This window comes from Mus caroli, unplaced genomic scaffold (assembly GCF_978045245.1).
Source record: "Mus caroli unplaced genomic scaffold, Mus_caroli_1 scaffold_3, whole genome shotgun sequence".
NCBI classification, from domain to species: domain Eukaryota; kingdom Metazoa; phylum Chordata; class Mammalia; order Rodentia; family Muridae; genus Mus; species Mus caroli.
Window position 1 is genome coordinate 86,877,965 of NW_028227258.1, and position 13,095 is coordinate 86,891,059.

At 37.5% G+C, this 13,095-nt stretch overlaps 1 protein-coding gene across 3 annotated transcripts in view; it reads left to right on the forward strand.

Annotated features, from left to right (window-relative positions):
- The first annotated feature begins 349 nt into the window (after nucleotides 1–349).
- Wdr49 (WD repeat domain 49) overlaps nucleotides 350–13,095 on the forward strand; it is a 172,235-nt gene continuing 159,489 nt past the window's right edge. For all 3 annotated transcript variants that reach the window (XR_015046620.1, XM_029475360.2, XM_085835338.1), the window contains exon 1: nucleotides 350–724. Coding sequence is in view for 2 of the 3 variants with exons in the window: in XM_029475360.2 (XP_029331220.1) it covers nucleotides 536–724 (189 nt within the window). In the remaining variant the exon portion in view is untranslated. The remainder of the gene's footprint in view (nucleotides 725–13,095) is intronic.

Here is a 13,095-nt window from a genome sequence, read left to right on the forward strand (position 1 = left end):
ACTCAGCTGGCTTGAGATTGGTTGCCAGGAAACACACAAAAGCACCAGGATAGAGCAAACAAACAACTCCATATTGCTGGGACAGTGGCCTTTGGATGCAAGGACTTTCCTGAGTGAAAGGGACTTTGAAGCTGTGCACCTGTGTCGATGAACACCCCCCAGATGAAAAACTTCAGCTGAAAAGGATGAAAGCAGTAAAGGTCAGTCAAAGAGATTAGAAGAAGATGCTTTCTAATGAAATTAATATGGACCACAAGGGGTTTCCTAGTCAGTATGAAGTGGGGACTGACACATTTCTAATCAGTCCAGGGGAAACAAAGTATGAAGAGCAGAGGTGGAGGTTTTGAAAACAAACTATGTTTTCAAGTAAGTGATGCTATAAAAGGGTTTCATTTTTTCCATCTAGGCTCAATGGATTTTTGCTCTCTAATTATATGGTCGGGACTTTCATTTTACATTGTATTCTAAGTTGGGCTCCATTTCAAAGGCACATATTGAAGCAGCAACAAGAGAAACAAACCCAGAGAGTTGAAGAATGATGCAGAGGGGTGAAGTTATTAGGAGCTACCCTGAAGCTGCACTTGGATTGACTGTGGGGCCCCAGTCAGAGCCAACATGCCTTGAGAAAACAGAAGGTCTTACTGCAAGTGAATACTATGGTACAGACCTCTTTGAAAACAAGCTCAGTGTGGAGGATTTTGTGAAGATACAACAGGTCTTTGAGGTAAGTGCTAGGTTTATTGACCAGAGGCTTTGGGCTGTTCACAAAGGACAGTAACATTGAAAGATGTACTTTTGCTGAAATATACCATAATATCATGCCTAAGAGATAATTCAGTTAACAAGGTGTCAGCTACATGAGTATGAAGACCTGTGTTTGATACCTAGCACCTGTATGAAAATCCCAGTGCTGAAGAAGTAGACATAATTTCTGGGGCTCACTGACTATGCCATCTGCATAGTCAATGAGTCAGTCAGTCCTAGTGAAAGCCCCTGCCTCAAAATATATGATGGATATACCCTTAAAAATGATCTGTGGCTTCCACATATTTGTAGGTATACATGTTATACACACACACACACACACACACACACACACACACACACTTCAATATATTGTAATAGTCAAAGCAGGGACTTGAAATAGTCACACTCAAGGTTAACATCAAGTGCTGAGTAACATTCTCCTTTAATTTATTTTTCTGGGGCAAACACTATCAATTAATTTGAAGCTTCTGCATAAAATCACCACCACTATAAAAAGGTACAATTTATTAATGCATATTTTTTTTTAGAAATTAATACATTTTTACCAAATATAAAAACTTATACTTATGATTTATAAACCCAGATGACTAAATTAATCTCTTGGTAAGTAACTGTCCTTGCACTTGATACAAAGGAGAACTGGGAACATGCTAATATATGAGCCCAGTTTGTGAAAATATATTTCCGCCTCCCTCTGAATGACATATCCCCTTTCAAAGATGACATGGGCACTGTGGGGTCCTACAATCCTACTGGGGACCCACCTCTCACACTTCTTATTCTCTCCTGGACTAATGCAAATCAAAGCAAAATTTGAGGTTTCTGTTTTAATTCTACAGAGAAAATAAACCACATGAAAATCACAGCTGATCAATTTCCCTCTCCTTACCTTATATAACTAATTCATAATTATGCTACTATATAAATTGAATAACATTCTTCAAAGTGAAATTTAAGTTTAAATGCATGCAGGAGGAACACTGTTCAGAGCCATGGAATTTAGACAGACATAAACCTATATGCCCGCTGCTTCATTAAACTTGCTAAGATATGCTCTCAGGGCTGCATGAGCTCTTCCAAGAGGTGCTTGGAGTGCCTGTATTAATTGAAAGTAGACATATAATGTTTTGGAATTTAATCTTAAAATTAATAAAACATGAAATCGAGCAATGATACCCAACTGTAATTGGCACACATTTTAACCTTTAGCTACCACAAAGTAAAAAAATAAATAGATGTGGTAACTAGAGAGATGGCTCTTCAGTAAAGCTCTACCAGAGGACCTGAGTTCAGGTCTGTATTAGGTACTTCAAACATTACCTGTAACTCTAGTTCTAGAAGGATTGATGCCTCTAGCCTCTATAGGCACACACACACACACACACACACACACACACACACACACACAGAGGGAGAGAGACAGAGAGACAGAGACAGAGAGATAGACACATACAGAGAGACAGAGAGCAAATTAAAACTAAATTAACTTAACAAAGGCATTTACTGTTAAAAATATACTTGATACTTCTTTGTAAACCAATTCAGAATCTACATATTTGAGTTTCAATCATTTCTGTGTAACAAAATCTATCATATTTAGTAACATCAGACACACTGCATTTCATTCTTTTAATCTTTCTATAGTTGCTATTCATCTAATCCCATTTGTGTGAAAGATTTCAGTGTGTCTCATGCTTACTGCCCCAGATGAATTTGGCATGTTTTGATAGTCACTGAAAACATTTTAACAACTTGAGGACAATCAAGAAAATAGAACAGCAGATTATGACAGCTTTGGCTTCAGAATAAATGGCAGAAATGTGGCAGTTTTGTTCTGGTGCTCAGAACACAAACAATTTGAATAATGAGGTCTATACAAGAGTTAAGGTGTTATAAAGTAGATGTGTTAACGAAACTGCTACTGAATGTTAGGGAACCATTTGAAACAGGATAGTTGTGAATGAACCAAATCCAAACTACAACATTCAAGGAAAGTTTGAATGCTTTTTGTGTAATTTTAAGTCTTTAAAAGACTGACCACTTATTTTGAAATTTGCAAGATGAAAAAAAAAACAAAAAAACAAAAACAAAAACAAAAAAACCAAAAGTGCAGAGACTGGAAAACAAGAGAATGAAATTCCAAGTTTTCACACACATCGGGAATCTATGACAGTTTTCCTTTTAAAACGGAGAAATGCAGGTGTACTTTCAGGAAAAGACAGGAAGGGCCTGCATCTTTCACACACTGAGGACACAGTAAGGAACCACCTGATAGCAGGTGCACAGCCAGGGCTTAGTGTCAGGAGCAGATAAGGGGGAATGTAGAGAGAGTGACACATGAGATGGCTTTGATGGAATCTATCCCATCTGTCACAGCAGTAGATCCATATACCACAGAAGGAGATGCTCCTAGGCATTCCTTCAGCCCAGCACTCTAAAGCCTAGCATGCGACATCCATTCACAGGAGAAACACCAGGCTCAGGATCCAGATTCATTTATCTTGTATTATGGCTTGCTTGTGTAAAGACTTTGCCAGTGCCTGGAAAATACAGAAGTGGATGCTCACAGTCAACTATAGAATAGAACACAGGGCCCCCAGTGTAGGATCTAGAGAAAGTACTCAAGAGCTGAAGGGGTCTACATCCCTATAGGTGGAACAATATAAACTAATCAATACCGCCAGAGCTCGTGTCTCTAGCTACACATGTAGCAGAAGATGGCCTAGTCGGCCATCATTGGGAAGAGAGGCCCCTTGGTCTAGCAAACTTTATATGCCCCAGTATAAGGGAACACCAGAGTCAAGAAGTGGGAGTGAGTGGGTAGGGAAGCAGGGTGGGGGGAGGGTATAGGGGACTTATCTTTTGGGATAGCATTTGAAATGTGAATGAAGAAAATATCTAATAAAAAAAAAAAGACTGCTTATTTGAAGCTGAAGAGCCATCAGGCATTAATCAAGATCTACCTCCCTAAAAACAGGCAATGGATAATAAAAAACAGAGATTGGAGGTAACACTCAGGTCATCTGTACTGGAGCAGAGGAAGAATCACATAAAAAACCAGCTGCTGCTTGTCCTGGTGCTGGGGAGGCTTACACAAGAGCTTTTAAAGTGGGCTAGAGAGTGAGGTCCCTGTCTCAAAAAACAAAAGAAAAGAAAAACAACAAACAAAGAAACACAAAACAAAAACAAACAATCAAAAATAAAGCAAAAGCTAGCAAGACCATTTAACAAGTAAAGGTCTTTGCCTGGAGAATCATAGAGACCTGAATTTGATTCCTGAAATTCATGAAAGGTGGACAGAGAAAACTAATTCCACAAAGTTGTTCTCCATGTGTATTGTGGTACACGCTGCCCACATGCACATGCATAGATAAATAAATAGACGAATGAATGAATGAGTGAATAAATAAATAATTCTTAAAAATGAAACAGAAAAAATCAACGAATAACAAATTGTTTTTTATTAGCAGTGAAGATCTGGGGAGACACACAGGCAGGAGAACATGAGTTTGAGTCCCAGGACCTACATAAAAATGGGCACAGTGATGATCACCTGTAATTCTGGTGCTGAAGAACTGGAGGCAGGGCTCCATGGCCAGTCAGTCCAGCTGAATACGTAGGCTTCACGTTCCGAGAGACACCTTGTTTTAAAAAGTGAAAGCAATTGAGGAAGACATTGAATGTTAATCTCTATTCTCCACATACATGTGCACAAAGGGGCATGAGCACCTGAAAGTATAACACAGACACACACACATGGGGGGGGGGAGAGGAAGAAGAGGAGGAGGAGGAAGAGGAGGAGGGATAGGAAGGGAGGGAAGGAGGGAGAAAAGGAGGGAAGAAAAGAAGGGAAGGGGAGGGAGGGAGAAATTGTTAAGGTCTATGAATGGACATTAAATATTTTATATTAATCTATAAGTTAAATAGCCTATACCATAAAATTATGTAGTTGTACTTATAACATTTAGGAAAAAATTGAGATATGATCCCCATTATACAATAGTATAGACAAGATATAATTATCACTATGTTTGAGACCTGCAAGTCAGACCAGTTGAGCAGCTTTGCCACTTACAATGTATACAAACTGATCTCCCTGTGCCTGTTTTTTTTTTTTTTGATAATGTGGGGAAATGGGGGTTTTGTTATAACTAGGTGGAGTATAAGTACTTAAAGCAGTGCTTACCTCACAGAAAAGGATCTAAATGAACATTATATGTTATACATTTGATCAGCAGAGGTTGAACCACATAGCATCTCACATTGTCTCGATTCTAACTCATGTTATCTAAAGGGAATTCACCTTCCAAATCACACTTGCCATTAAGTTCCTGTATTCTCCATTTGTGGTAGAAAATGAGAGTTCTACAAATGAATCTTCACAGAGATTACAAAGGCGTCATTTTCTCTTATTTCACATTTTATTTGCTTACAAAGAATTTTAATTGATGTCTTGATTCTCTTTGGAACAAAGAAGTGGATGGCATAGAAGGACTAAAAGGGAGCATATAATTTTGTTTTCTTTCCAGTGATGGTGTCAAATGGCTACACACCAGCCAGAAGCAAGTGGATCTAGGATTATTCATAGAACTGTAAAGTGCCTTTGCTCCAACTTTTCTGCAGAGCTTGAAATTTTTACAGAAATAGCGCACTCTCTGGATGCTTATATTATTTTGATGTCAACCATATTTTACATTTTTTTTGAACTTCAAAAACCAAAAATTGTATGACAGAGAGTGGTTATTGCTACCGGTTCTATAGGAATGAGTAGAGGTGGAGATTATGGTCCAAAGGAAAGGAGATTTCTGCCATATCCAGGGATCCATCCCATAATCAGCTTCCAAACGCTGACACCACTGCATACACTAGCAAGATTTTGCTGAAAGGACCCAGATATAGCTGTCTCTTGTGAGACTATGCCGGGGCTTAGCAAACACAGAAGTGGATGAGCACAGTCAGCTATTGGATGGATCACACGGCCCCCAATGGAGGAGCTAGAGAAAGTACCCAAGGAGCTAAAGGGAACTGCAAGTCTATAGGTGGAACAACAATATGAACCAACCAGTACCCGGGAGCTCTTGTCTCTAGCTGCATATGTATCAAAAGATGGCCTAGTCGGCCATCACTGGAAAGAGAGGCCCATTGGACTTGCAAACTTTATATGCCCCAGTACAGGGGAACGCCAGGGCCAAAAAGGGGAAGTGGGTGGGTAGGGGAGTGGGGGTGGGTATGGGGGACTTTTGGGATAGCATTGGAAATGTAATGAGGAAAATACCTAATTTAAAAAAAAAAAAAGAAAGAAAAGCCTAACAGATGCTCTATGTAAGGTGAGATTCTTTTGAGACCTGACTGCAAGGTGTCCAGACACTTCTTTTCCTTATATTCTTTATAGTGTACCTAAATGTGACAGAACTTTCTGTCTTGGCTTATGGCTGTTCCCTTTTCTGTTTGATTTGAATCTATATTTCACCCAGCATACCAGGAACTCTGGGTTGAGTTCTGAATTGTTTCTATTGGTACCCAGGTTTGCTTCAGCCCCTGGCTCATTCATTATGGTCCAGGCTTGGCTCTGCCATATCTAATGTTGGTAGAGGCTTGATGGGTTAACTTGTTTCTTAGCAGTCTCCCTGGTGCTGTGCTGGCTTTTCCATTAGTCTCAGGGATCCAGCAGTCCAAGGCAACTTTCTTGTGAGATGGTGCTGTACAGAACTAGGTTCAAATAGGATGAAGTCTTCACTCAGAAAACAAGCACAGTATGTTGAGGTTATTCAGGCCCTGCGCTCTTCTAATGTGGAGTCAATGCATAATCAGCCAATAAACAACTCCTACGATGAAATCACTGGAGAGAAAGGCTTTAAGGATTCAAAAATAAGAAAAACCCATTACACTTTTTATTAGCTTTTCTTTTCTAAAGGCAGCTCAATGGAGACTTGTGAGAAAGCAAGCAGGCAAAGCTTAATCTGTAACTGTATTATGTAGTACAAATTTCGTTCAGTAGCCACCTGCAACTGACAGTCAATGGTCACCTGCTGAACAAAATCAGCAGGCCAGAGCCTTTCTCTCCCAGCACCCTCTGCAGAATCAAATGCTTATTTTTCACGGAAGCAAAAAAAAAAAAAAAAAAAAAAAATCGGCACAGCTCTGCAAGTCCCCCTGCTCAGCACCAAGAGATCCAACACTCCGACAGCTGGCACAATTGAAATTGGCAGAGGAAATTCTTTGGTGGCTTCATCTGACTTGTTAGGATGTATGGAGGATGTTCAGTAAATATCGGCATCATCCAAAAAGTCATGGAAGTCAAGATGAGCATGGATCTGAATGAAAAAAAAAATGTGTCTTCCTGCAGGCGCTGCCTTTGTGCACCGCTTTGGGAGGACCTCTAACACTCAGGGTAGCAGAGACTGACAGGGATGAGTTTATCACAGGGGAGGGGAGAAAGTGTGTGTTTGGTGAACAAATGTTTAACCTGTACTCTGGCCAGGCTGGAGCAGAGGAGGCAGCCATGGAGATGCCTGTTATTTAGAAGGGAGTAAGTCGAGGCTGCCCGGTGCTTTCTTTCTAACTCAGCGCAAAGGGGACAGCCACATGGACACACTTTATCGGAATTATACAACAACAATGAAGAAAATAGATAAAAAAGAATGCTAACCCATATAATTTTGATGTTACAACTTGTCGTGTGTTCCCAAAGATAGCATGCCCATAGTGACTTATGAAACTATTGGCTCTGAAATAGCTACCCTTTGAATAGTCCCTGGTCAAAGTTCTACCTCACACTTGCCCAGCAACAAATCCTAAAGTTTTTTTCCCCCCCCCTTCATTCATTCTATCAGAAAAGACTTTATGACTCCATTATCAGAACAAAGATCCTTATTACTAGGAGTCCTCATTAGCATCACCTTTATGGATTCCAGGAAGCTTCCACTGCACTAAGTTTTCATACCTCCTGTCAAAGGTCCCTTAATTCCAGTCATCTCTCCCTGCAGTCTCTTTCTCTATCACATCTCCTCTGCCTCCCGATCCCCTTTCCTGTCCATAACCTCTTCAGTTGGCCTGTAAAATTTATTCTACTTCCCAGGGGTATCTCTACATACTCCTAAACCCCTCTACTTTACCTAACCTCTCTGGATCTATGGATTATGCTTGGTTATCATTTAATTAACAGCTAGTATATACTTATACGTGAATAAATTATACAATATTATCATTTGGAGTTTGGGTTTCCTCACTTAGGATGATTAAATTCTAGTTCCATTCATTTGCCTGCGAATTTCATGGTGTCATTTTTTAACAGCTTAATAATATTCTGTCGTAGAAATCTACCATATTTTTATTATTTATTCTTCTGTTGAGGGGAATCTAGGTTGGGACTTGAGGTAGATGGATTACTAACTTTCTGTGACGAAACCATATTAATTTCATAGTAGTTGTACAAGTCTGTATTTCCACTAGAAATGGTGGACTATTACCATGTTCCACATCCTTGCCAGCATTAGCTGTGACTTGTGTTATTGATCTTGATCATTTCAACAGATGATAAGATGGAATCTCAAAGTAGTTTTGATTTTTCATTACCTTGATGGTTAAATATGTTGAACATTATGTTTCTCAGCCATTTTAATTTCCTTTATTGAGATTTGTTTATAACTGTACCCTATTTTTAATAGGATTATTTTGTTTCCTGAAATACAGTTTTCTGAGTTACTTATATGTTCTGGATATTAAGAGTTGGTAAATCTTTTTCTATTATACAAGTTGTGGCTTGTCCTATGGTGTATTTTGCCTTGCAGCAGCTTTTCAGTTTCATCAAATCTCATTTATTATTATTATTTTTTTTAATTAGGTATTTTCCTCGTTTACATTTTCAATGCTATCCCAAAAGTCCCCCATACCCACCCTCCCAATCCCCTACCCACCCACTCCCCCCTTTTGGCCCTGGGGTTCCCCTGTACTGGGGCATATAAAGTTTGCAAGTCCAATGGGCCTCTCTTTGCAGTGATGGCCGACTAGGCCATCTTTTGATACATATGCAGCTAGAGTCAAGAGCTCAGTTTTATTTTAGTTGACTACAATAACAGTTTTCTGTTTAAAAAAGTTTGCTCCTTGTATCAGTGTATTCAAGGCTATTCCCTGCTTTCTTTCTATCAGGTTCACTGTATCAGGTTTTATGTTAAGATCATAAAACATGTATGTGTGTGTGTGTGTGTGTGTGTGTGTGTGTGTGTGTGTGTGCCTGTATGAACTTAAAAGAGACTGTAAGGTTAAAAGAAACTAAGAAACTAAAGAGAACTATTTCAGAGGGACTAAAGGGGGGAAATGAAGGTGAGAAATGATGTAATTATATTATAATACCAAAAATAAAAGAAAAAAATTTAAAAATCAGACATGCAATATTACTTCCTTTACCTTGGCCACTGTCATTCACTGCATTACTCTCACTAACTATGATTAATTCTGCTAATTATTCTTAATCCTCAGTGTTTCTTATGAGTTTCTATCAACATGTGTCAATGTACATACCACCTGTAGATTTATTTTATGTATAATAAATATTCTTTAAGGTAGAGCATCACACAAATAGTTGGAAATCAAGTGAAAAGACACCCAAAATCATTAGTGAGGTGCTCTAACATTTTAGTTAGGAATAAGTCTGTGTTCAGTCACCAAATACCAAAAGATGAAAGTGGTGAGCTATATTCACTTTTCATAAAGCTCAAGAAAATAGGTGCTATTGCTCATATTGTAAGTTGGCAAAATATTTGGAAATTATCATCTATCTATCTATCTATCTATCTATCTATCTATCTATCTATCTATCTATCTATCTATCTATCTATCCATCCATCCATCCATCCATCCATCCATCCATCCATCCATCTATCTATCTATCTATCTATCTATCTATCTATCTATCTATCTATCTGTATCATACCTTTATCTCTTGCACAATGTTAGAACCAATGAATATATATTTATATAAGATACCATAAGCACACACATCAGGATGTTAATATATGACTGCTTATAAACTAGATTATTTATAACAAGCTTAATCAGTGGATGCATAAATAAGTAAATTACACTGTACTTATATAACTTAGCTATAAAAAGATTGAGGCAGATTTATGTATTTGTTAATACTAATCACTGAAAGCCTAGAAATTGATGATTCACACATAATCATAATATAAATTTCAAAAATGTATATACTAATATATATAGAGAGGTCTTAACTGTGGAAAAATAGAACTGTTTATAGTAGAACAAGTAAAGAACATTTTTTTAGATAGTGATATAGGTGAATGTGGACAACTTACTTATATCATAATTCAATGAAAAGGTGAATGGTACTAAAATGTCAATGAATCATAGTTGCTTAAGATTATTTGATCCCACTACCAAATTCATATGGAACTGTGCTGATCTTAAATTCTAATGAACACAGAAGCAGTACAAAGTAGGCACTTTGATCTTCTATTACTCTTCATCAGCTCCTTTCCCCTGAGTTTTAGCATTATACAAAAGGCCACAGGGACCAACATTACTACCTTAATTTAACAGGCAAGTAAACAGAAATTCCAAGTAAAAGATTTATTATTGTTCATGTGAGTTTCTTGCAGAGCCAGACCACTTTTCCATATGATCAGATAACCAGCACTTATATCTTTCTTCATAGTGAATATCTCTCATTCTTCAAACTTATTTCTAATGAGATATATATATATATATCATATGAATATATATGTATATATGTATATGTATATATATATATATATAGTATGGAAATTGAAAAATGCTTAGATTGAGGACTTTATTTGGTGAAGACTATGATGAAAGTAAACTTACAGGTACTTTGTGATTTCTTATTGAATTTAAAAGAAAACAAGAATGGGATTTACTAGTCATCTTTTGTCACTGTGATAGAATATCAGAGAATATGATGCAAAGAAGGAAGAATTTAATTTCACTCTCAGTTTCCAATATATCAACTCATGTCCACATGGCTCTGTGTTTCTGAACCTGTGGAGAGGTAGAACATCATGGGAGAAGTTAATATAGGAAAGTTAATAATTTACTGATCGTCAGGAAACAAAGTTTATAAAAGATGGGGCTATATCATCCTAGGCATACTATGGTGATCTACTTTTTTCAACCAGGTCCCACCTCTTAGTTTTCATGACCTCCCAATAATGTGTAAAAGTACATGATCATCAGTTGATTAATCGACATATGAAGATGAAACTTCCATGACCCTGCCACTTTCTCAAAGATCATCAGTTGGCAAAGAAACTCTTTAACACCTGAGCCTTCAGTAAACACTTCAGAGTTAAGCAAGAAAGTACTTTCTTGTACCAGTGAGAAGTCTTCTAGAAGCCTTCTCACTTAAGGAACATCCAAGGCCTCGTCTGAAGTTAGGACATCATCCAGTCTAGTGAAATGGGGTTACATAAGTACTTTTGTAAACAAACAAACAAACAAACAAACAAACAAACAAACCACAAAGCTTTATTTTACCAAGGGAGTATGAGGCATTGGTTGATTGATTTAAATGCACATTGCTATGTATCCCAGATTAGCCTTGAAATCCTTATGTTGCCTAAGTTGGACACAAACTCCTGACTCTCCTGCCTTGGCTTCCCTCATGCAATATTACAGATGTGACACCAAGCCTGGCTACTATGGAGCATTTTGTTACCTACTTTCAGGACTCTGCAAATTCATCTACAAAGGCAAAATATAATTAAAGATGCGACTGGACCACAGGCCACAGCCATGTCAGGAAGGACTTTAAGGATCTATGTTAAAGGAATTGAGATTTATTGTGAGGACTATGAGAATGTTTTAATTATGGAAGGTACACAGCAAGATTGACAATTGAAACAATTTTAAAGTCTGTGCACATTTAGAATGTCATGGGAATAAGAGTGTTATTAAAAGAAGGCAGAGAGGAAGAAGAAAGACATTTAGAAAGCTGGTCCAGTGGATTTTCCACTGTTGAAGGGATCAAAGAGATTAAAATGACACTTATAACTGTGATGCACAGAACATGTTGACTGATTGGGCATGCTGAGTAAACTAGAGTCAGGGAACGATGAAAAAGGACAGGTTAATCGTCCTTTCTGAAATTCCTTTAAAACTTATCAAACACACAGAAAACATCAGAATAGGAGGACAAGCTCAGTGTAATAGTCTTTCATTTAAACTCAACTATCAATATTTTAACATTTTATTTTTCACTTTATATGTTTTTTTTATAAAAGACTTTTACATCAATTAATTAACAGTAACTTTCAGGCACCATAAGTTAGTCTTAATTAGAACATAATCTGCTAGAAACATACAAGTTTTTCTACAAAACCATAATGCCACCTCAGACATTACAAACAAGACTGACATTAAAATACCCCTACTTCTCAATATTGTTTAATTCATACCTTATCTTTTTAAAAATCACAGATGCAAATCTAGAATCACATATTTAGTTCATTTGCACTATCTCGATTTCCTTTCATCTTCAGGATTTTTTTCTTTTACCTCTTCTGAAAAGGATTGTTCAACGAATTTTTGTCAGCAGGGAGTTTCAAACTAAATCAGGATTTGACAATTGCTTCTTCACTGTTAGATTCAGGCCCTCAAATGTTTGGCAGTGACACAGCAGAGGATATATTCTGTCTACCTCTGGTATAGTATAATGAGTAATACCATTGAAAATGGCTAATCTTAGATGTTAAGTTGATAAACGCTTGAAGGATTAGTAAAGCATCCTTTAGGGGTATTTGGGATGGCATTTCTAGAAACACGCTGATCTAATGAATGAATCTATATCCTGATGGAGTTATAATGTAGTGGCATATATTATCATCATAATAGGTACATGGTGGGGCTTAACTGGAAAAGTAAATCACTGGGGGTGTGTCCTTAGGGTTATACTTTGCCCTGATTCCTTCTTCCATAATCCTTTTTTTTTTTTTTTTTCTGCTTTCTTCATAGCCTGAGGTTATAAACCTCACTGCCACACAGTACCACCATCAAACAGTTCTACAAAGACTGAGCCTTCAGACATGGCAAGCCCAAACAAATCACTGCTCTTTTAAAATAGTTCTGTCATGTTTTGGTGCATAGCTATGCCAAGTATACATGTCAATCTGAACTACTATTGGGTATACCATAAACTGTATCTGTGATTAAAGGGAGCCCACTTGAGTTATCCACTACAAAGGTCCCTGTTAGGTGATCCTTTCATAAAATATTAGGAGTGTTTTTCAACAAAATTCTCTCATTGGCTTAATTATTGCTTACTTATCAATGATCTTTGGAAGAGCCAGT